The following is a 25155-nucleotide window of genomic DNA, read 5'->3' on the forward strand; positions in this document are numbered from 1 at the left end:
CCAAGCTTAATCACAATAAATATTTAAAAAGGACAGAGAAGTTATTCAAAGACCAGGCTACATTTTCCATTACATTAAAAAATAAAAATAAAATAAAATGAAGTTGTTGCCTCTTCATTAACATTTTTTTGGTAGATCCATTTTTTTTTTTAGATAAAATGTGCAATGTGCAATTAAAACAAATACAACAAACCTTTATATTTTGTTTAAAATAGGGTTGTAAACATACATAAGATTAAACTTGAAGCTGTGTCAATCTGATATTTTTATATGATGGCGTGAGTTCTGACACTTTACTGTGGGAATTCAGTCACTGTGACAAATGCAGAAGTAAAATAAAGTCTTGATAGGCCATAAATTACATGATTTACTCCAAACATTTGTTTATATTGCTATATCAGCATAAAGCCCTGGTACAAATGGTATATGTGGGTTTAAAGTAAGTCACGGAATTTATCCCTGCTTGCTTATCACAATACGCATGAGAGGTTTCCTCCAAAACAGCTACTTCAGTGTCAACAGTTCAAAGAAAATAACCTGCATGCATGAGTGAAAGAATGGTCATTTCAGCTCTTCACCTAAGAAATGGGAGCGACTTGGAGCTGGCATACAGCTACCTGAGTTTGGCTGGCAAGTGGTATCTTGTTATGGTCCAGTGAGCTGACTGCTTAGTGTTGGTGTGCTGTAATGTGCATGCAGATGGAGATATGTGGAATGATCTGCAATATGGAAAATAGCAGAGCAAGCTCTTGTCAGCTGAAACCAGAATAGCTTGCTATGTGAACACTGTCCGCAGTGCAGATACCCTTCCTTTCCTCTTTAGTGAGTTACATAAACCAAGACAATTCAAGTGGAGAATGCTCAGCTGGGAGAGATGGCAAATTAGCCTACACCCGCAATGGCTCAGGTCATTTTCTTCACATCGGTGAGTCCTCATTTATTAAAACATTTTCCCACTCCTGCTATTCCTGAACCACTTAGGTCCCTTTGGGTTTGAGCAGGTCACACACGTGGAAGCTCACCACACCATGGAAATCACTGCTAGCTGGGACATGGGCTTCCCCTGCCTCGGAGTGAGGAACCAAAAATCAGACCTTTCGTTAAGATCCGCTTAGAATTTGCTGTATATCCGCCCCAGTCGTGTCTCCTCACCACCCCCGCCTGCCGCCCCCCAGCCCATCATGTAAAGCAACTGCTGGCTTGAAGCTGCCCATCCGCCATGGCCACGGTCACGTCCGCACGCTCCCCCATCCCCGGGTGGACGGACTCCCCAGCCCGTCGCCGCCGGTGAGTGCCGGGGCCAGGGCCGCGTGGCTGTGTGGGCGGGGGGCGGTGCATTCCCCGCCGCTGCCGGGGCCCGGGTTGGTTCCGTGCGGCTGTCACCGCAGCGTCACGGCGGGGTAACTGCAGCCGCAGGAGGGTTCGGTAGCGGAGCGCTGGTCCTGGCAGGCTCAGCGGTGGGAAAAGCGGTGGCATGTCGTACATATGTGGGACCCTGCTTGTGGGTTTTAACACGCACTCACAGGTCCAAATATACCCTGTAACAGTCTGAATTCCCGTTATTGATTTGTTGTTGTGGGGTTTGGTTGGTTTTGCTGTTGGTTCGGCTTGTTTTTTTTTTCCTCTGGCAAATTGAAAAGGCCAAAATAAAAAGAAATAATAATATTTCAGGTCAGAGCAGAACGTGTTCTGACACTGAGCTTCTTGTTTTTCTTAATCCTTTTGAAAATGTATTTGAAAACAGTTTAGCTTATCATGTAGAGGAATGAAAGCATGTCATGTAGAAACAGCAAAATGAAACACGCTGGTTGCTTCCAAGCTCAGTTTACCTTTTTTTTTTTTTTTTTTTTTTTTTTGGAGGGGGGTGTGGGGGGAGGGGTTGGTTTTTTGGTTTTTCCATCCTGTTTACATAATTTGGTAGAAATGACAGAGCAGAATGACATCGAAGCAAATTTGCCTGTTTTGGTAAAGAAAATTGTGACCGTAAATGCTGCTCACTTCTGTCTGAATTTATGTGATTCCTCAGAAATATCACGTGACAATGGTATTTTAGATGATGATTATAAGGATTAAGATTTTATTTTGTATCTTCTCTAATGAAACATATAGCAGAGCTCAGAAGCTTTCAATCCACAATCTTTTTTCTAAAGCACTGTACTTTAATACATGAAAGGGAAGTAAAAAAAAAAAGAAAAAGAAAGTGAATGCAATAAAAGACTTCAAGTGCTGTGGAGGCCTGCTGAGGACTGCCTCAGTGTAATGCTCTGTTGTTTTGAGTCAGTGGGAGATAACAAAAGGCGCTAATTTTCTCTAGATCTGAGGTTTCTGATTTCTTATCCCTACAGTCGTCAGGTAAGGAAACATCAGAGAAGGAACAAGTTGAGTTTGCCAAGATTTTGGTGAGTCCTGCCAGTGTTTGGCCTCAGCCATCCAACTATATTCTAAACTCAGAGCTCACTGTAATCCCTTTTGTGGCATGAAAACATCTTTGACCTCAATCCATTGTAAACCATTTGCTTTCTAGTGATCTAGTTGCAACCTCGGGATTCTGGAAGCTCTAAGCAAATTCTGTCCCAAGGGCCTCCAGCTCTGGTACCTAAGGACTGAACAGCTCTGCTGGTTTTGCAGCCAAAAAATGTTATCCCATGTAAATAAGGAATATTCTATTGGAAACTATATTCCTGGTATGAGCATCAAATTTGTTTTTTATTTTATTGCAATTTAAAAAAAGTGTGTTTTGAAGGAAGTAGATCTGTGTGATCAAAAAGCGCAATTTGTGTTTTAAGCAGAAGAGTCTGGAGGGATCTAGGGTAAAGTAAAATATCTGAGTAGGCTTCTTTTTCTCTTCTGCTCATGATGATGGGAGACATGCAAAATGATGTCAAATTATCCAAGATTATTTCGAAAGAAATCAAAAGCTGAATCTCTGCAAGCTTGTCAAAAGTTAGACTATCTTGTCTAAATCAATTACTTTGGAATAGCCACGTGCTAATAGTCCATGTGCTGTAATGCAGCTTTTTGGAATCTTACTACTCCAGTGAGGAAAAAAAACGAAAATAAAAGCAAGCAGAAGAAATCCCAGGGGACCGTAGCTTCAGGAGGCGAAAAATTGGTGTTTTTTGCTTGCCTGTCTCTTCCCAGTTTCCTGCCCCCTTCAGCGTATGAGAAAGACAAGAAGAGTTTATGCACTTTGGAAACTCGATAGGAGGCAGCAGCTGATCTTCCCATCACCAGCCTAAAAATAATCCACTCCAGGGCTTGGAGCAGCTTCACTAAGTGGAGGAAAATCCTGCCATCGGGATGATATTGATCACATAGCACAACCGAGTGACAATTGGGTTGGTATTTTGTTTTTGTGTTTACAAAGGTAAGCTATAGAGTTTGATCTAACATTCAGCAACCAAACGGGGCATGCGATGACCCTCCCCCATTATCTCCCACTAACCACCTCCTCCTCCTTCCCTTTATATTTGTGGGACAGGGCTGTGCCTCGTTCTTTCCTGGGATTACAACTCCAGTCTCTTTTCCCTTTTCCTTTTCCATCCGCAGGCATTCTCAGCCTTTACCGTCCCCTCCTGCTGTTTTCTTTGCCGCTGTTCACAGGGTTATGTTTCTTTTTATAAGCTGTCCTGTCTTGGCATGTGAAGTCGAAGGTTTTACAGCAGGCAGGGTAGCAGGCTGATGTTGGAAATTGCATTCTGTTAAGCAGCTTACCAAAAAAAAAAGCAATGTATTAGATGTGGGAGATCACTGCAGATGTTTGTGTGAAATGCTTTTCAATGCCACTAGCCTGTTTAGCACCACTGCTGCTGTGATTTTCTCTGTGTTTGGAGCCTGATTCAAAATCCTACCAAAGTCAATGAGATTCTTTGCACTGACTTCAGTAAGGTTTGGATCGGGCTGCTGATATGCGGCAGTCACCGACAAGTAATTTGCAGGTAATTCATCACCTTGAGGCCCAAGGAAACTGAGACAGTGATTAGCAAGGAAGTTGGGTCTATCTACAGTAGGTGGTCACAACTTAAATAGGAATAAAAAGTAAAATGATATTTTGTGAAGGGTCATTTTTTTATAAAATAGATTTTAAAGGGGCAGCACTTTTTGCCTTTACCTTATCAGAACTCTGCAAAAAATGCATAACTGGAGATCACATAGATTGCATTAGGTTCACAGATTGCATATAGATCACATTAGATTGCTTTTAGGAAAGTAGGAACAAATAGGTTTGTATCTAGAAAGGAAAAAGATTCAGAGCATTAACCTAAAATCTGTGGCAAAACTCAGAGTGAGGCCTTCCATTGTGCTTATCCAAACCTATAACTTCATCATTTGTTCTTAATTAAAATTTTCTCTGTGACGTTCAAGAAGACAAGCTATTGCTTTTGTAATTACTTAATTATTCAGAAGATAAGAACTGACTATTTTTGTACACGTACATATATACATGTATATGTGCATATATGGACATTATATGTAAGACACTGCCCCCCAAAAAATCTGAACTGATACCCAAGAATGCTCTGTAAGATGATATATTTTAATTAGTAAGTGCAGCTGTTAGTTTCTTTTTAATATAGGCAGCAGAACTACTGAAATAAATGTTTTTCAAAATATTCTTATTTCCCCCAAATAAGGTCTACCTGAGGACTGTATTTATACTCTTTTCTATATAGTCATAAATATCTCGCAAAGCATGCTGAACAGAGTGATAATCCAGGTAAGATGAAATCTTGAGTATGACAACTTTTATGTCCACTTTAAAAGACCCTAAGGTAATCAAAATGTCTTTAACAGGGATTCTTACAGTTTTGCATTGGGTGAGGATGTGCTCATAATTTTCATGGAAATTTAAATTCTCAATTGTTTTCCAGTTGTCTTCTTCACTACTGCTTGTGGAAAATATATCTCAGGAACTGGCTTAGTGCCCTGAGAATCCCCATTTATGCTTACTAACATGAGACTTGTGTTTAGATTCAATGCTATGTCATGTTCATGTTTACAAATTTGTCCTATCATTTTCTTCCAAAAACCTTTTTCTTATTCACAGTATTTATTCCTGACTCTCATTTGTACTGGTTTCTTTTAATCTTATCATCACTATAACTGTACACCTTAGCCCCCATTCAGAAAGTCTCAACTTGCCAGTGATGGGGATTTTAGCATTAAAATTTGAATGTTCAAAGGACACAAGCTTTTTTAGGTATTATTTCATTGCAGGGTGAGCTGCTGTTCAGATGATTCACATCCTCATTAAAATAAACCAACAGGGAATCAGATTCCCAAATTATGTAAAGGGGAGCTGAAACTTGCCTGTGAAGAAACCTTCAGCTCCAAAGATTCCAATCTGAACATAAGCTTAGAGAAAAGTCTTGGCAACCTGTATGAAAAGAAGAGGCCTTTGCTTTCCAGTGACTATCCCTTCCTTTAGGACCCACAGATAAAAAAATTGCTAAAAAAACTAGTGGAAATTTCTCTGCTGTTATGTCCTATGGTTCATGGGCCCTTGAGGTAGTTATGCATGAGCCAACTTCGGAATTGAAGTATGGCAGCTGCAACAACTCCACACCAGTGTTAAGCTTACTGTGAGCAGGGCTTCTTATCTAGGGAACAGCACCATGGTGATGAAGACCACAAATTCTGAGGCTGAAATAATATTTGTGTGGCTCTCCACTTGATGGCATAGCTTACAGTGAAGCAGGCAGCTGCCTATAGCAACAATCTGCTGGAGAGGATAAAACCATCTGGCTTTGCTGCTTAATTCACTTATGTACAGTCCCAGGAAGCCCAGCTTTGTGCTGCTGCCAGTGTTACCAAGGAAAGGGTTTTGTCAGGTTTAGGAGGTCAACTGCTGCTATAAGATGTGGTAACCTCTTTGGGGTGCAGAAATAACTGCTTTTATTTCTTCAATCCCTTGACAACAGAAGTCTCTAAATTTCTCCTCGTGTGGTTCTGCAGCCCAGTTTTTCCCCTTTGATCTTTCCCTGTATACTAACTGGGGTCTAAGAAGTCTGTCTCCTCATTTTTAGTAAGGAGAAGATCACCTTTGGCTACACTGTGGGAAATCTTGAGTCAATGCTGTATTCTGACTCGCTTAGGGCTGATTCAAAGATCTTCAGCGTGGCTATTCATTACAGTTGCTGTTTAGTGTGGTCAGCATTCTGTCTTTGCACCAGCATCAACCACTGGTGCGCAGGAAAAATAGAAAAAGTTGTCAGTGCATTTAATTACATATTTGCACAATGCTCAGCACTGAGCAAAACAAACAGCACTTCCAACACACAGGCAAGGTACCTGTATTCACCTCTCTACAGATCTAGTTCTGCTTGAAGCCCAGCACTGGCTTACCAGGAGAGTTAAAGCCAGGGGAAGAATAGTTTAATTATTATTAAAATAACCAAATTTGGTCAGTGATCAGTCATTAGAGTGTTCCATCCTCCTATCCATCTGCAGTTGGAGATACAACAGTAAGAACAAGTGAAATTCTTAATGCTTTTTCTAAATTTGTTGTTCTTACCTTTCACATTTTCATTTCATGAAATGAAATCTTACTGTTTTACAGTAGAAGAGGGAATAGGGTCTTTTCACTCTGCCTTGTATTGGTTATCTGCAGTCAAGATCTTCCAAACTGTCTTAATATCCAGGTTCAGTTTTCTCAGTGAAAATTTTCAAAAGTAGAACTCAATGCAAATCAGTATAGCTGAGCCCTTTTAAAACCTGACAATTTTTAGAAGTATTTAAGATCCTCTTATCCTTAACTCCCAATACTGAAATACTGTTTAAAAATGCAACTTAGTCTCTCAAAAGTCTGAAGCTTTTGAACATGCTACTTGCACTGTTTGCAGCCCAAAGAGTGCCTACATCTGTAGCTGTGCTGAACTTTGCAAGCACGGGATGTGGGCACAAGAATCTTTGCCATTATATTATCAAATTTTCCTTTGAAGAAGACCGAAGGTTACACTGTTTCCTTGGATGAACAATTGAATCTGGAAACCTGTCACAGTCCAACTCCTATTAACTTTGGTGGAACTGCACAAGTGTTGTTTAATATGGCCCGTAATGTCTGTCTAGAGAAATCAAGGGCTTGTTCTTCTGCCTTAGGGGCTCTTATTTCTGTCCTTCTTTGGAAATGAACACAGCATGTTAAACCTTGAGGCAATGAAAATGAGGCATTCCCTGATGCAGCAGAAAATATTGGCTAATTCCAGCTTCACACTGAATGGGAAGTCACTCACATGGACTGTTAATGCAAAGTATCCTCCTTACATCTCAGTAAAATTTCATCCAGTATATGGGAAGAACTGTGGAGGGTGTATTGGATCTGCCTTTTGCACCAAAAATGGATGGGAAGGGAATGACTTTTCTTGATCCCTGTGAAGCACACTGGACATAAAATTATTTTAGAGCTCTAAAGTACTGCAGTGTATACTTATACACTGCTTTTGATGATACAAAGAACTACTAGCAGCTTGTCTGTGTAAACAGCAGGTGTCTAGGAAAATTGGTATACATCAACAGATGCAGAACAAGATTCCTCTGCGTCCAGTCATAGTTCATTTCTAGCACAGTGGTGATAGACAATTGGATGGAAAAAAGGAAGGGAGCAAGCATCACTGGACTATTAATGATTCTACAATTTTTATCTCTTCTGTTCCCTATCAGTGCCATACTAGATGTGTGTCCTGAAGTTGGTGCTGCTGAAAAGGGAAGTTGTTCCTGGTGGGCGTTTTATGAGGCTAAATCATAAGCCGAATAGGGTCAACCAATACTATGACACTGACCAGAATGTTTTGATAGATTTGAAACCTGTGGAGGTTTAATGAACATGGTAACTGGATGTTCTGAATAATGAAGACGTGTTCTCTGATTTAGAAACTTGAGAATTTATTGCCAGTTAGCCTATCTCATTTCACTGGCAATGCAATCTTTTCAATTTTCTGTGTTTTTTTTTTTTTTTTATAAACTAACCAACCTAGCCTGTTCAATTTTCTCTTTTAATTTTAAGAGAAGACCATTAAATTCTACCTCATTTTGGAAATGAACCTGTAACAAAAGTATTGTGGATAGACTGCTTATTATACCTGCTCTTGGAAACTATCATTAGTATTATGGGCACTGTCTCTATACATCAATATTAACGATGAGACCAGATTCTTTCCCCAGCCCTGCAAACATGTAAAGCACAGTGGGTTTTAAGACTACATTGCTGGACATACTCCATCGCAAAACCAGGCACAGTACATATTCTTGTGAAGACTCAGATGTAATTCTTGAAAGATGTATTTTCCTTGAGAGCTGTATAGTTTTAATCCTTTCTCCAAGATTTATTTTTGACCAAAAGCCAAAAGCTACAGTGCAAGTCAATGATTCAGTGCTCATTTGAACCCAGGATCCTTCTGCCTTTCAGTACCAATCCGATAACTAGACCACAAAAGCATCTTATGCTGCCTCAGAAAAGAGTCCTCTTTGTGGGAAAGGGAGGAAAATTCCCAGCAGAACTCCTTTGGACGTCTGACCTTCAATAAAAATGAGGAAGCAACACTTCTGATTTTCAAGAGATTAACATTACCATTATGTTTCCCTTAAAGGGGACATGTCAAGCTTTAACAAATTAAAAACAATCTCTGTGTAGTTGTTTTTTAAGTTTCATATTTGTTTTGCTAATAACTCCGCAGTCTATTCAGACAGAGCTCACAGATGTTTCTTTTTTGTTACTAGTCATCATATGCATTTATGAATCTATTTTTGTTTAAAAATAAAATGATAGAATGATAGTGGTCATACCACTCTGTTCATTCTAGAGAATGGTCCAACGTCTCCATCAAACTGTTTTCTACTGAAGATTGAGTGGGTTGCCTGTCAGCTGTTGTACCACAGTAAGTACATGCATGCATTTTTGCAGGATGTGGTCCACCATACAAGTCTCAGTTATGGCAAATCTCAGACCATAAATTGCTAGTGTGTTTGGAAAAGGGTCTGCATTTATCACATTCTTTTTGATGAAACTCCTTTACAAATTCCACTGATGTATTTCAATATGGATTATGCTTTTCAGATCCAGAAAAAAAACAATTAAAAGCAAAAAGTGAGTTTAGCAGAAAGTTCCTCTTTGAATTCTGTATTGTTTTGAAGATCTATGTTTCTGCTCTTTCTAAGGGAGTACTTGAGTGGTCTATGCTTACCTTGTTATGCTACCTTGTTTAAACAGCAAGGCTCATCAAAATAATATGAACGTTTGAGGAATGAAGAAGAACCTTTTTCTCCTTAATCAAGTATATTTTTAAAAAAAATCTGTTCATGCATTTTTCGCATGTCTATATTGTTCTGATTCCATAGAACTCATTAATGCCAATATTGTTGCAGAAAGATGCATTCACCAAAGCATACATACGCATTGCTTAATTGAAGATATCCTTTCCATTTTAGTATGTAAAATTTAGGAAAAAAAACAGGTGAGCAAATGAGTTTACCCAACATACTGTAAAGCACTATGTTGCTGTGTGTAAGTCTTGGGCAAAGAAGTCCTTAAGGAAACATTGTGGTTGCAGTCTTGTTTCATCTTCTTATAAAGAAGAATGAAAAAATAAACGATGAAGAGGTTGATAAAAGCCAGAAGCTGGACATATCTCTTGCTCATTCGATGGCCCACACTGCAAGCATGAATGCATGAGCTTATCTCATTGCACAAAGATAACCTCCTAAGAAATCACAGAAGCCAGAGAACTGCTTAGATGAGACTAAGCACATGCATAAGGATTTGCAGGATCAAGCACAAATGCTGATTTACTGGCTATGCAATCTTCATTACAATCCACTTTGATTGAGAGTTTGGCAATTATCTGTCATGACTTATGTATGTGACCATTTTTCTATGGGACAATGAAGAAATACGAAATATCAGTGAATGCAAACCTGCCAAATCACAAATATCAAAGGTTCAGAGCTTGCATTGAGAATGTAATGCAACAACTTGTATAAACAGAGATGTTGCACAGAGAATGTTAGCTCATCAAATAAGCAGTGACACACAGGAGTCAGCTTATGTGTGTTTGAGTTTTCTCATGAGAAATTGAAATGTATTTTTCCAAAACGTTTTTGTTCTTTCTCTATATTCTTATAAAGCATTTGCAGCATTGCATTTGTGCATATAATGAACAGTAGAAGACATAGCATACTGTAATAGTACTTATAATAAAGAATAAATAACAATAACTGCATACAAATAACATAAACACAGCCTTCATTCTAATGTACTTATACTCAACAGAGCACAAAAGAATTTTCAAAATACAACTGAATTATTCTGTATGGGTTGTTCAGTGTGTTCCTTCTGTATCTGTCTGTTCATTTTGTGTTTAGCTAAAGGGAATGCTAGCAGTCTTGGTAGTTAACTATTCTCTCTTTTTTTTGTAGTCATCAGACCTTCTGGAAGCAATGAGGCTTGCATTTTGTGGTAATGACAATGCTTCAGCCTATAACATCAGTGCTGGTGTCCTAAGAAATGTCTGCTTTGTGGATGCCCTCAACTTGGTTCCCCATGTCTTCTTGCTATTTATCACCTTCCCAATTTTATTCATTGGTGAGTTATTCAATGGAGCTGTGCAATTCTACAAATGCTTAAGCATGTATTTATACTCAGTCATGTTTATACGTGCTTGGAGGCCTGTGGTGCAAACCATTTGATGCTTTGTATTTGCTAAATTTAAAAAAGACAGAATGGCTTGACCCAGAGCACATGACGCCAGCCCGCTTGAAATGTTGGGGATATTAGAAGCAAATCTGAACTAAACAGCATGAAAAGATGGCTAAAAACCAGAGGAAACAGATCCAAATGCTTTGAAACGTCTCTCTGGAGAAGTTTTACTCAGATTTGAAATTGGCAACTTGCAACCCTTGCTATTATTGGGTATTAGGAGACTTAGGGCAGTGGGTCTGGATTCCCTTTAAGTTACATGAATTTGAGAGAATATCCAAAACGTGCAACTTGGATCTAATGCTAGGAAAAGTGTAGGAAACTTTTAAAACAGAATTATTTCTTCTTTTACCAATATTTGTAAACAGAAGTAGAGCAAAAGAGATAATATTTTTCCACAACAGTGAAGATAGGAAATGATAAATCTGTCTTAAAGAATTTAGGACAGGGAAGTGGTTCTAACTCACTTGTAAAAATCCCCATCTAAACTAGAACTCTAATTAGACTTTTTCTCTATAGTTGTCTCTTTATCCCAGTTATTTGCAGTTATTTTTCAGAGCTGTCAAACAGTGGCATTTTAACTGATCATAAGAGATAAAGAGACTTGAATAATTGTCAATAGGCAATATGTATTATTACTGCATGAGAAATGGCATATCAGTTATTCCATGTTACCTTTCTGGTGTCATGTATATACATACTAATGCGTTTCTTCTATGAGGAAGATCTTAATTTGGGACTATATTTGAACTAAAGATTTAAGGGCTTCCACTATGCAAAAAGACTCTGAAGTGATTGAATAATAGGCTACAGGATCCTGTGGGCTGAGACATACAGTACCTACCAATCAAGGATAACAAGATCCAGTGACTGTAAACTAATTAAATCTTTGAGGAGGGGAGTAAGACACAAGTTCTAACAAAAAGAGTAACTAAAGACTGGGAAAAATTGTAGGAATTATGGAGAACTCTCTCCAACAGTGCTGGATCTTTATTTCACTGCTGGCTCGCTCTTTGAGGTGAGAGGCAAGTCATCCTTGAATTACATGGGCTTACATGCAGAAGTGTTTGCTGGAAATGCAATGCAAGGTTTTAGAGCAGAGGGAATCTTTTACGACAATCTGTGTTACGCATTGAGTGGTAGAAAGACACTTTAATTTCCTTACAGGTATTAGCCAATTAATTTTGAAATAATATTGCAGCCACTAAAAATTCCATCTGTTTTCTAACAATGTTAGAAAAAATGAAAAAAAAAATAGCTTAAATTTTGTGTTATGTATGTTCTATGATCCTGTCATTCTTTGTATGTAATTCTTTGTTTTCTATCTTGTACCTTAATTATCAGGACAAATAGTTGTTGAACAGAGCATTAAAAGCCAGCTGGAGTCCACAGTATTGACTGACTCCAAAACTGAAAATTGATGATGAACCATATTTGTGCAGATGCAAAGAGGAAATAATGAAAAGCAGCTTGGGAGAGACAAAGATAGGAGCAAGGTCAAAGAAAGCCATGTTAGATTAGGAAAATCTCAGGAAACTGGAAAATGCTTGAGACGGATATGGAGAAGAGAGAACATTTTGTTCCTGTGGTGTTTTGCATATTAAACAAGGATGAAGTGGTAAAATCCTGACAGTTTCTAAGAATTAATAAACCTGCATTCTGGTTTAGGTGTTTCTGAGTCACCTGATGAGCTTCTAGACATGATAAGATGCTGCATCCATGCATATCGAAAGCATATCCTGGATTTTAAACTCAGCTTGGGGGGGGGGGGGATATTTTTAGGTTGTTTTTTTTTACTTCCCCAAAACGTGCTGTTCTTGAGATTCTCTATGGGCTTTGGAAATTCTGTCAGGGAGTTCCAGGAGCTACATGTAAGAGGAACATGTGCAGCCATGTAGGCTGACTGAATTAGGACAGCCCTCTAGCAGGGAAGAAAGGAACAAGAGGCAAAGCAACATGCAGGACAAGACTTACTGTCATGACTCCTAGTCAGTCCTCAGCTCCCCACAACACTGCCATTTCTCTCAATTCCTGAGTGCCCTGCTTCTTGCCAGGTTGCTGGCCTCAGACAGGATCTTGCCTGAAAAGGATAGGTGCCATCTGAGGTGATGACATGGAAATAAGATTCAAGATTAATTTGTTGATTGAATTAGCTGAGTGCTGGTGCTGTGCTGGGAGCTTTAATGTGCCAAGAATGCACAGGGCAAGAAGGCTGGGCCATGCCTGAGGAGCTGAGACTGAGAAATTGCCATTCAGCATCCCCTGAGACAGTGCCTGAAACAGAGATAATAAATGTTATTTGTTTGAAGTAAATGTATTTATTTGAGGTCTCATTGACCATAACAATTGGAATCTTTGCCCATTCTTGTCTGCGGCTAGGAGAAACACTGTGACGCCATGAATTAAGATCTGTCAGTCCCTGTTGCGAGGCCAAGATTCTGAGATGTTTATTTTGGTTTTCTCATCTCTGTTCTTGGCCAGGGATCTCTTATCTTTGGTTACAATTGTGAGAAGGCTGTTGTCCCATTGTCTATAGAGTTAGATTGAAATTATGGGGGGCTACATGGCAACTCAGACACCCCTCGTCATCTTATTAGTAACAACAGCACCCATAGTCTTGTGGTATTTTTGCATTGATTGTATACCAGTAACTATGACCTATGGATTAGAGTAGGGAACTGATAACCAGGTCACTCGAGGTCTGGCTGTGTGATAACTTTCCTCTTTCATTACTGTTATTTCCTAGGCTGGGGAAGCCAAAGCTCCAAAGTCCAGATTCACCACAATACCTGGCTGCACTTCCCTGGGCACAACCTGCGGTGGATCCTGACATTCACCCTACTGTTTGTACACGTGTGTGAAATAGCAGAGGGAATAGTTTCCGATACGTAAGTGAGGTTGTTTGATGGATGGCCAAAGTAACTGTGTTCATTAGTGTCTAGTGATAATATGTAATGGGCTGGCTAGTAAGGCGTAAGGAGTTTTTCCCCCAAAAAATGGGGCATAATTTCATGACCTGTCAGGATTTTCATGAGATGAAGGTGAATGAAATGACTGTTCTTAGCACTTTGTTATTCTTCTCTCAAGCTATAATGTCAAGTAAATATTGACAAAATTTGAAACATTCACATGGAAAATACCTTTTTATCTCTAGGAAAATCATATTTTTTCCTCTTAAATAGCCGAACACCTGGGAATTTCAAAATGTTACATTGAAAAGAGACCTCAAAATCACTAATTCATACCTTGTTTATTTTCAGACAAATGAAATCACGCCATCTGCATCTTTTTCTACCAGCTATAATGGGATTTGTGGCTGCCACTGTATCAATAGTCTATTACCATAATATTGAAACATCTAACTTCCCAAAGCTACTGTTGGGTAAGTCTCATTCTGATATTTATGTACAAAACCTTACAAACCCCAGCAGTTTAGCCAAAATCATCTGGGGTATATTGATATATGAAATGTGTGAGACTATTAAAAGAAAGAGGAATAATTCTCTGCTCTTCAAATTACTATTATTGTAGAAGTTACTGCACCTTTTATAAAGTATGCAATGAAAATTGTTTTTAAAAATTATTACAAAAGGAAACAAATTGTATGCCTATCATATTTCTAGCATGAGCTTTTAGGTATTTTTTACACTGCTCATTATTTTGAGGCAAAATCTTGCTTTCATTTGAAAGGGCTATTTCGAAAGGTCACTTTTAATAGTTGTCTGATCACAAGCCATCCTGTGCAGATGGCTACTGTTTCTCAGCATCCTTTGCAATTGCTTTTGAGATTACCCAGTTTGCTTCTGAGTTTACTTTCTCAGTCAGGAGATGGTCAGAAGAATCTGACTAGCATAGCAGGGTAATGCTTCATACAAATATACTATCCAAATTACTTACAACTCAACAACCTCAATGAGCCATTGACAGGTGCCAGCCATGCTGCAGGATATAATTAAACTTTATAAACTCTGTTTCAAAATGAGCACATATCCATATTCTTATCTGGGATGCATCCTGTTTTTTCAAAGGATATATTTATAAAGTTAAGTGACTTTTACTTAATTTGAATAACAATGTTCCCCTCCAGAATATCTTTAGTGGACTTTTGTAATTGTGCAAAGATCCACCATTGTGGATCTCTTTGAAGGGTGTTATCACCTCACATGGCACCAGGAAAGAGAACAATGACTTGGATAAAGGAACTGCTAAGCAAATCTCTTGAATCTGAGTTCCTGACTTTGGCTGAGATCACGAATTGCCAGCCTGCAGACTGGTGACAAAGAGGGTCACCATGGCTGCGTTCCACAAAACCATGGAATAAGTCTGTTTGAGAGAGCCAACATTTCTGCAGCACAGGTGTGATTATGTATTTATTTATTTATGCATGTGCACCTTTTTTACAGCTCTCTTTCTTTACTGGATAATGGCCTTTGTCACCAAAACGATCAAGCTTGTCAGATACTGCCAGGATGGTGTGCCTTTTTCTCAGTTGCGTTTCTGCATCACTGGAATTATGGTCATTCTCTATGGGCTGCTTATGGCTGTGGAGATCAATGTCATTCGAGTTAGGGTATGTGGATTCTTTATCATGATATGAAAAAAATACCTGTAGTATCTTGGGGATAAAGATGGGTCTTTAGTCTCAATAACTCTGGCTTGTGTCAAGTGTAGGCCCAAGTTTAGCTTAACTATAAATGTCTGGTTAATTCTATAGAAATCAATGGGAGCAGTCATCTCCTTAAAATATATGTCCTTAATGTGTCCCCTAGACATCATATGTGTGTGTGCCTGTGTATACATATACACACAGAGAGTACATACGATTTATATAGATACACATGCATATTTGTGCATGTAAGGGTATATATGTGAATGGAAGCTATACAGTATATGCTATGTTAATGCAGATAAACTGTGTATGTAGTGAATGTATAACTTAGCATATGTTCTTACCCATAATAACTTAAAATACAGTTATATCTCAAGAATTCTTTTATGTTGGTTTTGCTGTACTGATAGGCTATAGAGCTGTGTACACATTCCATATTGCTCAATTTCTTGCCAGTTATGCTGTCAAAATGGAAATGCTCTTATTTACATGCAAATTTATATTTAAATTCAAGGTAGATTACCTTTAAATACTGTTTTGACACCATAGTTGTATTATACATAATTTTTACTAAATTACATAATTTTTACTAAATTACATAATTTTTACTAAAGATCATTCCTGATCACAGGCTCTCTATTTCTTCTCCAGAGGTATGTTTTTTTCATGAACCCTCAGAAAGTAAAGCCACCAGAGGATCTACAGGACTTGGGGGTGAGGTTTCTGCAGCCATTTGTCAACTTGCTCTCAAAAGCGACTTATTGGTGGATGAATACTCTTATTATATCTGCTCACAAGAAACCTGTGGACCTGAAGGCAATCGGAAAGCTTCCAATTGCAATGAGAGCACTGACAAATTATGTCTGTCTTAAAGAAGCGTATGAGGAACAAAAGGTAACCAAAGATGTTCATTTCACTCTTTGGCCTTAGAAACTATAGCGTCACTTTGAATTTATTCTGCTTTTATGAAATCCTAGTTTTAGGAATCTTTAACTTGGGACTGTTTGTTCCGAAGTGAAACTTAGGTTAGGAAGTTCCAATCCAATGGATACTGTTTAGTTTTAAGTGAATTTACAGCAGGGGAGAGTTGCCAGATTGAGAGCAACTGAAAACTAAAACCATAACAGACTTGCTAGCTTTCATTTTAAAAGTGAAAGCATTGTTTAAATCTTATCCTCTTATGGCAGCATCTTAAATTAGACGACATTCTGTCCATAGTTTCAGCTGGAAACACTCATCTTCACTTTTTCCTCCAGAAAGAGAAATAGCCAAAACCACACATCAAAAATAGCCAAAACACTTGTGTCTTAACAGCATTTTATGTCACCAATACAAAACACAGCGCCAGACAGGCTGCTATGAAGAAAATTAACTCCATCGCAGCCAGACACGGTGCAAAATTCATGGTGGGCAAATTCACTGTCTAGGGCAGGAGTTTCCAGAAAAACTTCTGAATACATTTAGGCAAAATTCTGGTGTTTCATTTGTGCTTCAAGCTGGTGATTCCTGACAAAGACAGGAAGATTTTGTTTTGCAGAAAGGAGGAAGGATTTGACGGCCTGCATCCCTGATTTTTACATGCATATCCATTCTCAAGCATAAACAGAGAGAATACCGTCATTCAGAGGCCACTTTGGAAAATGTAGCCCAGAGGACAAAAGCATACCAATCCTGTTCCTGCACACACCAGAGAAACAGGCTTCCACACAGGATATGATTTAGAACTGCAATGTGAAGAAAAGCCAGGAGGAGCAGCTCTCTGCTCACAGCAACTGATGGAGCTGCAGGCTCCTTTCTGTGCCCTCTGAAATGAAACCATAATCAGTACAATTATTTCTATTTTAATAGATTTAGGTTGCTTCTCTTTCCTTTTGTATTCAATGCTTAGAGACCAAGACCCTTCTGCTGTAAGCAGAAGACTACTGAGTAACTGGAACTGAGCTATTTATAGCAAGAAGTGCATCCCCTAGGCCAGCTCCTTAAAGAAGCATTTGATGCCTAAATTCTACTTTAAGAAGCCAGAGTCTTAGGCACCTGCATACCCCAAAAATCTGACTCTCTGTGCCATTCTTAATGACAGCCATGACGACTGGGTGCAGGCATTTGTTTGTAGCTCATTTACATTTGCAGACACTGTGTGTGCCTGCACAGATATGTGGTTCAGATGCCAAAATGCAAGTTAAGAGTGCTATTGCTCAGGTGCATGAACACACTTTCAGTGTGTAGTTTCCCTTGGTGTGTGTCATGCATGTATTATGACTTGCATAGGTACCCATGCTGTTACATGCGCCTACATTTATAAAGCTGTCTTACATCAGATATTTTGGTTTCCGTTGTTGTTTGAAGTCTTGAGATTACCACAGCCTATAGTACATTTGTGCCAATCTTCAAAAACAGGCTGTAACTCTAAAGTAAACTGATACTCACAGATAAAGTAAACCAAAGGGCTAAAGCCAATCCAAAGAGGCAGGCAGTGAAAGTCACTGCAGTTCATTCCCAACAGAGAAATATGTTGGCCAGAACACAACCACAGAATTAGGAAAATTCTCCAGGTTGAAGCGTGGTCCGCAATCTGCATGAGTTGGTATGTCACTTGTCTCTGCTGCTGGAGTGTATTTTACACTAATCTTCTGCAGCTGGTGAGGGGAGCCCCCCAGAATCCTCTGGATTAAATGGGGTTATCCCTGCCTATGCCTGGTGAGAGTTGATCTCAGCTGTGCTCCATGGCCCTGCAGAAAGCAAGCTTCTGTTCTTTTCCAAACCCTTCTTATCATGCCTTGATGAAAGATGCTCAACATGACCATGAATATTCTGTATTGTAAAATGCCTTTGAGATGACTCACATGGCATTGCCTTGCTATCCCTTCTGCATGCTACAAAAATTGAAACCAGTTGAGGTTCTGTACCAACTAGTAGCATGAGTTAAATGAGTCAGGTTGAATTTTGATGACTCTTTTTTCAAAATCACTGTTTTCCAATCTTTAGTCCCAGTCATATATGAGTGTAAACTAGAGGGACTGAGATTAACTTTTTATCACTGCTATATTCTGCTAAAATAGCATTGTTGTCACTTGCATAACCATGATGTCAGTAGATAACTCCTGAAATCCGTACCCAGCTATTTAGACAGAATTCTTCTGGCTCCTGCCATTTAAAGGTTTGCCCACTGACACAGTACCCAAGCTAACACTTCTCAGTGTCAAAACTAAATTCACTATTCTGTTCTAGGTTTTTTACATTTTCAAATTTTCATCAAGCATGTCTTAGCATTGTGAATACATTCACTACTCAAAATTCTTCAGTTACAAGTAATTTTTTCAAAGTATCAAGTACTGTCACTTTCTTGTATAATATATAGAAGTTTAAAGCCAGTTATCAGTAATTTATTATAATATTAAGTAATATAAAACAATACAATACGATGCTAAATAACTAGTGATCAACTATTAGTCTGGTAGTCACTACTGCAAAATCCTTCCAACTCTTACTGTAAAATAGAGATCGTTACTGGTTTTATATGTAGTTTGTGCTTGGAATGTGTATAAGAACATAGCATATGTCCTTTCAAATTTGAAGATACTATAAAACTACAAGTAAAACAACCTCTTTTGGTAAGTATGCTTACTTAAATGTGTTTTTCTGATGAGTTACTTTAGCTCCTATCACACTGTTAAAGTGCATATCTTTTATTTCAGAAGGATGACAGTAGCCCCTGTAAGTGCAGTCTAGCTCAAAACACATTAGGCAACAAATTCAGAGCCTTTTATCTGGGAAACTCGCATGTGCTGTTTGCCTCATCAGAAGCTGCAGTTTTATTCTTAGCAGTTTCTGAAATGTTAGCTCTAATTTGTCTATATGTTGCTTATTTCTCAAGCTTCCTGGCGCTGGGTATGACTAGGCTGGCCTAGTCTCCAGAAGCCAGTAAACAGCGATCTGGCCCTCCTCTACACTTGTACATTTCTGGCACCATGCACGTAATCTATCTCACTGCTAAAGAGGCGTAAAAAGAAAAAATGAGAAAAGAGAAAATGAGACATGAGGCAGCCCAGCAGGGTACCTCATACTGGCTTTTCTTTGGTTAATTTGTGGGGGTAGGGAGTTGTTATTACCGGGCTATACTTAAAATGTCTTGGTGAACAGTCAAGAGGGCTTGGCTTGAGTTACAACTTGCAAGCATGTGTGCTACTTGAAAAATGACAGATGCTTTTTTGAAGTGTCAAAAGCTGCTGCCTGGAGCACAGGGAAGTGCTCTGCAGACCATGGATCTGTTCAGTAAAACTCTTTCTTCTACAGATTAAGAGAATCTCATAAATAACAGAATTCCTCTGACTAGATAAAGGGTAACTGCTGGTTGGTGTTTTAGGGCAGGAGTTGTGATACTGCATCAATTCACAGAACTGAAGGCTTTCTAGCCTTGATTTAGTCTTACCTCCCAATGTAGCCTGCTTCATCTTTTTGAGCACAGTAATTAAGAGATCAGCTGAATTTTGTCTTCCTGGAAGGCATGCAAGAGATAGAAAAAAAGTCCAGATAAATTAAATTAAACTATATTCTTGTGGTGTCTGTGCACGTTTTTTTCTTTAATCCCTTTCTCCCATTGGAAGCCTTTACTGGATCAAGTGGTTTCACAGCTACTGTGAAAGCCAAGATTACCCCCATGAGCAAAGGATGGAAAGGTCAGACCTTTTCCTGAGTGCACATGTGACAAGTAGCAAGGGCTAAATGCCAGTTTGATTAATCTGTGTTTGCATTCCTGTGTTCACAGGTTCAGAAAAGTGGTAGGATTTAGCCGTGAGAAAACAGTTATCTCAGAAATCTGTTGATACCTATAACATATTTGCTACCTCACCTACCCAAAACACCCTTCAGGAACCATTTGGGCATCCAGGCAGGAATAAAATGGAAGTTGTCAGGGAGGTCTGTTCTTGATGCAGTGATACCTGTTTCTCTGTTTTCTAGAAAAAGGTAGCAGACCAGCCCAATCGGAGTCCCTCCATATGGTTAGCCATGTATAGTGCTTTTGGACGACCAATTCTTCTCAGCAGCACGTTCCGTTACTTGGCTGACTTGTTGGGTTTTGCTGGGCCATTATGCATTTCTGGCATTGTCCAGGGCTTCCAGAATACAACCAATAATACAAATACAACAGAAAAGGTAACCTGACAACATGTATTGAAAGACTTTGTTTAATAGTAGTTCTAGATTCATACATGGTATTTAATTTGCCTGGATGCATGCTTTTATATGTCTATGATATTGTCTGTGATATTGTCATTGTATTGTTCCATTGTTTTTTTCAAGCAAATTTAGTAGGGTTTTTTGTGAGAGACAGTCAAGTTATGAACCTGAATAGTGGAAGTCTTTGGTATGAATGCAACGCAGGTGGTGGAGGCTTCCACCCATTGCCCAACTGACTGCCTCTTAGTGGAGTCATACCAGCAGTTCTAGGGAGAAGGAACAGCTTTTCTGCTTCTCTTCAAATGTGCCTCTTTGTTTCAGGCAGGACATCTGCTGGTGGTGCCTCAGCGATGCATCCAGCAAGTAGGAGCCTGTGAATTTTGCTTAATTTCTGTCCATCTGTCCATTTGTAGTTCATTGGCAAGTTTGAGCTCTCTGGAATCTGTTTTCCACTGGGAAGTTGACAGTAGTCACTCCCTCTTTATGACTGGTTATACTGCTGAAATGCATTGGCGCATGAGAAGTTGAAAAGCATCCACTTTAGTGGCATTCTTGATACTAGAAATCACAAAATATGATAGCTCACAGCTCATTTCAAGTTTCACTGAGACTGATTTTTGAGAGATCTCAGAGCACTGAGCAAGCATCTGACACAGAACTATCCTAGTTCTATCCTAGTAGTAGCTAGTGAAAGGACACAGGTAAAATTATTTTACTAGCTGACAGCAGAGAAGACATGATGAAGAAATTTTCCTACATCTGTCTTCTGACACAGAAACATCCTGTATGCTTTATGCAGTAAGTGCTTTGTATTTGAATGAGCAGATAGGTATGTAATGGAATAACATTTTCCCCTCCAGATAAAGCATTTCACTGTCATCACTATCCAAATATCTTCCTCTGGCTGCTGACTCCTGACATTCATTTTCTTGACTGATGGTCTGAATTTGGCTTTAGATGTGCTCAGCCATTGCACTGAAAGAGAGTTTAATTGTGCAGTTTATCAAATAAAGCTCTTTATCATCTTTGAACCTCTATGTATTGGATTTGAGCCACAGAGTTAAAAGGCAAAGTGCCTATTTTGGCTTCGAAAATAGTGAGGTTTTGCATGTACAGGAAACAAGTTATTTTAGCATGAAAAGCGATAATTTCTCAGTCTCAGATTTAGGAATCTGCACCTTGACAGCTTCCTTTATCTTTTGTACTCTTTAGAGTAGAGGTTTTTGTTGGGGGGGGGGTGTGTGTGTGTAAGTTTTAACACTATCTAAAGGGAAGATTAAAATCAATGGCAAACTTGAAACTACTCCAAGAGCATGGCTTGGTGACAATCGCTGTTTCTCTTGGATACATTTCACAATACATTTGCTTTTAATTTATGGATTTGGACACTCTTTCTCTTGGTTGCTCTTGCTATTATGCATTTCTCCTTTAAGTTATGTCTAGTTTCAATTAATATGAATTAATTTAATTTTATGTTTATTCCCCCTTTTACATGAGAACTCTCTATACATTGAGGTATCTACAAATGTCATTTTATTATTGATATCCCCACTGTGTACACATGGGGAAGTCAGATGCAGCAGAACATTACAAAAAGAGTTTTCAAATATGTTTATCTGACCAATCATGCACTTAAGCAACCTCATTTTTAAGGAGTTGGGCTCATTGAGCTGTTTAGTTGTATTATTTTGGTGGGATTTAGGTGTTTTACAGACATTGGACCTTTTGAAAAGACTATTGGGTGCTTATACACACCTTTTGGGTGTCAGCTGCCTGTGGCAGAGGGAAGAGTGTGTCGTGAGGAGAGGCTGGGGCCACTGCAGTGAGGTGAGACTGGATGGCTTGGAGCACCCCTCTCCTGCCTGCAGGCTCATGATGGCTGACAGTAATCCAGAGAGATGAAGGAATCTTCAAGAGGGTGGGTAATGGCTTGCTTCCCAAACCTTTCATCTCAGAATCAGGCTGGGTATTTCAGTTTTCAGTAGAACAGGCTTTATCCTTCTTTCCTTTTTTCTTTTTTAAAGAATTTGTGTATATCCTGCTTCCAGCTGGATTGGAAATACCAAAGGAACAGCCTTCCTTGGAGTAGTTTAGTTCCTTTTCTGCATGAAACAGAGCAGAATGGTGAACATAAATATCAGAAAATTAAAACAAATAGAGTTGTTTGTTTGGTGAGGTTTTTTTGCCCCTGTTGAGGCATTTAAACCTTATTTTGTGGGGAGTACTGGCACATATATTCTTATTTTATTCAGAATTCCAGACTATAATTCTGGAAGGAATTGTTTCCACAATATGCAAATGCAATGTAAGTAATTAATCACATGTAATAATAATATTGTCTTGCAGCTTCTTTGTGGTGCAGGTGGAATGAGGTTTATTTTCTACTTAGTAGCATTTCTATCCTACAAATCATCAGAATTTGATGGCGAAACTAAAGATAAGGCAGACATGGTGATCTCATTATCACTTTCCTGCTATAAAAAATTCATTTTAGAACTGCTAAAAGTAAAGTTCCAAGTCTTTTAGCGTGCATAGAGTATGTAATTTGTATTCAAATGATTTTGATACATAGGACAGTGAGAAATCTGACTTCTGTAACTTTCCCTTAATACCATCAATATTTTGTATTCTATTGCAATAACTGAATTTCCATTGTCTCAAGGATATACAGTCCCTCCTATGCCACTGTCCCAGGTTCAGCAGTAGCAGTCATTTTTCTCTTTCTTAGTAGCTGGTGCAGTGCTGTGCTTTTTGACTTTCAGCCTGGGAATTTTTTCCTATCTTTTCAGGTGAAGGATCCATCAAATTCATATCTTTCCTCTGAGGAATTCCTCAGGAATGTTTATGTTTTAGCAGTTCTTCTCTTCCTGGCCCTTATCTTGCAGAGGACATTCCTGCAAGCATCCTATTATGTGACTACAGAAACCGGCATCAACCTACGAGGTGCTTTACTGGTGAGCAAATATGTTCCCATGATCTGCAAAGAAATTCACTAATAATAGCTTCAGCTTTGTATTTTCATCTTGTCTTTATCTGAAGACTTTGTTAACAGTTGTTTAAGAGAAGATATGCACTATATTTTTATACAGAAAACTATATGTATCTTTATACAAAAACTATGTATTTTTATATAGAAAAGTAGTATCACTGGCATAGCCAAAGTGATGCCAGCAATTGCTTTTGCTAAAAATTAAGCCCATCATACTTACATGTTGAAGTAGTACTCACTCTGTGCATGGAAGAACATAGCAGATGACATTAGGTATATAAAGATAGTTGTTTTGGCTCTGACATCTGCTTTGTTCATTTGCTCATGAGGTTACTTCTGCTGACTGTGGATAGAGTCATCTGCAGAGTACCTTGGCTGAGCTATGTTTTGTGGGAACATGGTCCATGTATCGTGAGTGATGATGCTGAGTATTTATGCCCTTTTGCACTGAGCCCTGTGACATGGGACAGGAGCAATTCATCTGCAAAACTGTCTCCAAAACCAGCACCTATTAACCCTCTGTGAAAGTCACATTTATGAACTGGACTCAGCAGCTCCAGCTCAGCATGTGTGTGGGTTGTAGCAGGTATCTCCACAGACCAAACTCCACAGCCAGCAGTAGCACTGTGTGCAAAACAGAAGCTGGAACTGATGCTTTGCCAGATGTAACTAACCATAGGAATATCATTTCAGTGTGGAAGCTTCTTTTGAGCTTTGTGCTCACTTTGATTGATGTAGCTGTTTCAAACATTTTCTGCCTTCTCCCAGAGTAGATAGTACAAACTTTCCTTGTGCTTTTGTGGTTCCCTCTTAACAAAATGGGGACTCTTATAACCATATGCAGCTGATGTAATTCATCATAGTCTGTAGGCATTTCTGATTAATTCAATGGGATCTACCTTGCTCTTGGACAAAACAGAGCCAAAAAAATGGTTTTTAAAAACTTTCTTGAAGCTTCAGTGTTTGATATTTTGGTCATAGCTGCAAACTGGGCTCACAATATTTATCTTGAAAATTCTGGTAGGTAGAAGTCCTGTTTAATTTTCAACCCTGTTAGGTTCCTATTTTATGGAAATAGGTAAAGGAGAGAAACCCAAAGGAATACATACCTACCCTGATCAGAATTTCATAACATGAGTTTAACTGTCATATTGGAAACAAAGATCTCTTTGACAGACCATGTCACAGAAAAGCAGGCTCACCAAATGTTTGTTAAAAAAGATCTTTGCCCTGCCTCCTAAATTTTGATGTTTTGTTGTCATTTTTTTCTGTTTTAGGTCTGCGTTAAGCAACAAACCTTTTAAGAGGAATTGGAGTTTTTAAAAGTCAGTTCTCTGTCTTGTGCTTTCTCTCGCTCTATCTCCATATCTCTCTCTGTCTCAGGTGAGAGACTGGGAGAAGGGCTTTGTTAGGTAAAGACTGATACTGCAGTTCAAAACATCCTGCTGCTACTGTTGTTTTATAATTACATCATTTTCATATCTTCCATTTTATTCCTTCCCTGCAGGCAATGATATATAATAAGATCCTGCGGCTTTCTACATCCAACTTGTCCATGGGAGAGATGACGCTGGGACAAATCAATAACTTGGTTGCCATAGAAACAAATCAATTAATGTGGTTCTTGTTCCTGTGCCCCAATCTGTGGGCAATGCCTGTTCAGGTAGAGCATCAAAGGGCCTGATTTCA

General features: G+C 38.9%; 1 protein-coding gene across 9 annotated transcripts in view; it reads left to right on the forward strand.

The window, feature by feature from the left end:
• Positions 1 to 3164: 3164 nt before the first annotated feature.
• ABCC9 (ATP binding cassette subfamily C member 9) overlaps positions 3165 to 25155 on the forward strand; it is a 73884-nt gene continuing 51893 nt past the window's right edge. For 5 of the 9 annotated variants that reach the window (XM_062616859.1, XM_062616862.1, XM_062616863.1 and 2 more), the window contains exons 1-10: positions 3168 to 3367; positions 8799 to 8873; positions 10411 to 10576; positions 13437 to 13578; positions 13951 to 14072; positions 15094 to 15260; positions 15951 to 16193; positions 20259 to 20453; positions 23267 to 23431; positions 24974 to 25129. In XM_062616859.1, the coding sequence (XP_062472843.1) occupies positions 10432 to 10576; positions 13437 to 13578; positions 13951 to 14072; positions 15094 to 15260; positions 15951 to 16193; positions 20259 to 20453; positions 23267 to 23431; positions 24974 to 25129 (1335 nt within the window). In that variant the 5' untranslated portion in view covers positions 3168 to 3367; positions 8799 to 8873; positions 10411 to 10431. Of the gene's footprint in view, positions 3368 to 4634; positions 4718 to 8798; positions 8874 to 10410; positions 10577 to 13436; positions 13579 to 13950; positions 14073 to 15093; positions 15261 to 15950; positions 16194 to 20258; positions 20454 to 23266; positions 23432 to 24973; positions 25130 to 25155 lie in introns of all 9 variants that reach the window. The other 4 variants (XM_062616864.1, XM_062616866.1, XM_062616860.1 and 1 more) reach the window with 3 other exon arrangements.

Source organism: Pezoporus occidentalis, unplaced genomic scaffold (genome assembly GCF_034315485.1).
Source record: "Pezoporus occidentalis ecotype Australia unplaced genomic scaffold, CSIRO_AGI_Poc_V1 ctg19, whole genome shotgun sequence".
Taxonomy (NCBI): domain Eukaryota; kingdom Metazoa; phylum Chordata; class Aves; order Psittaciformes; family Psittacidae; genus Pezoporus; species Pezoporus occidentalis.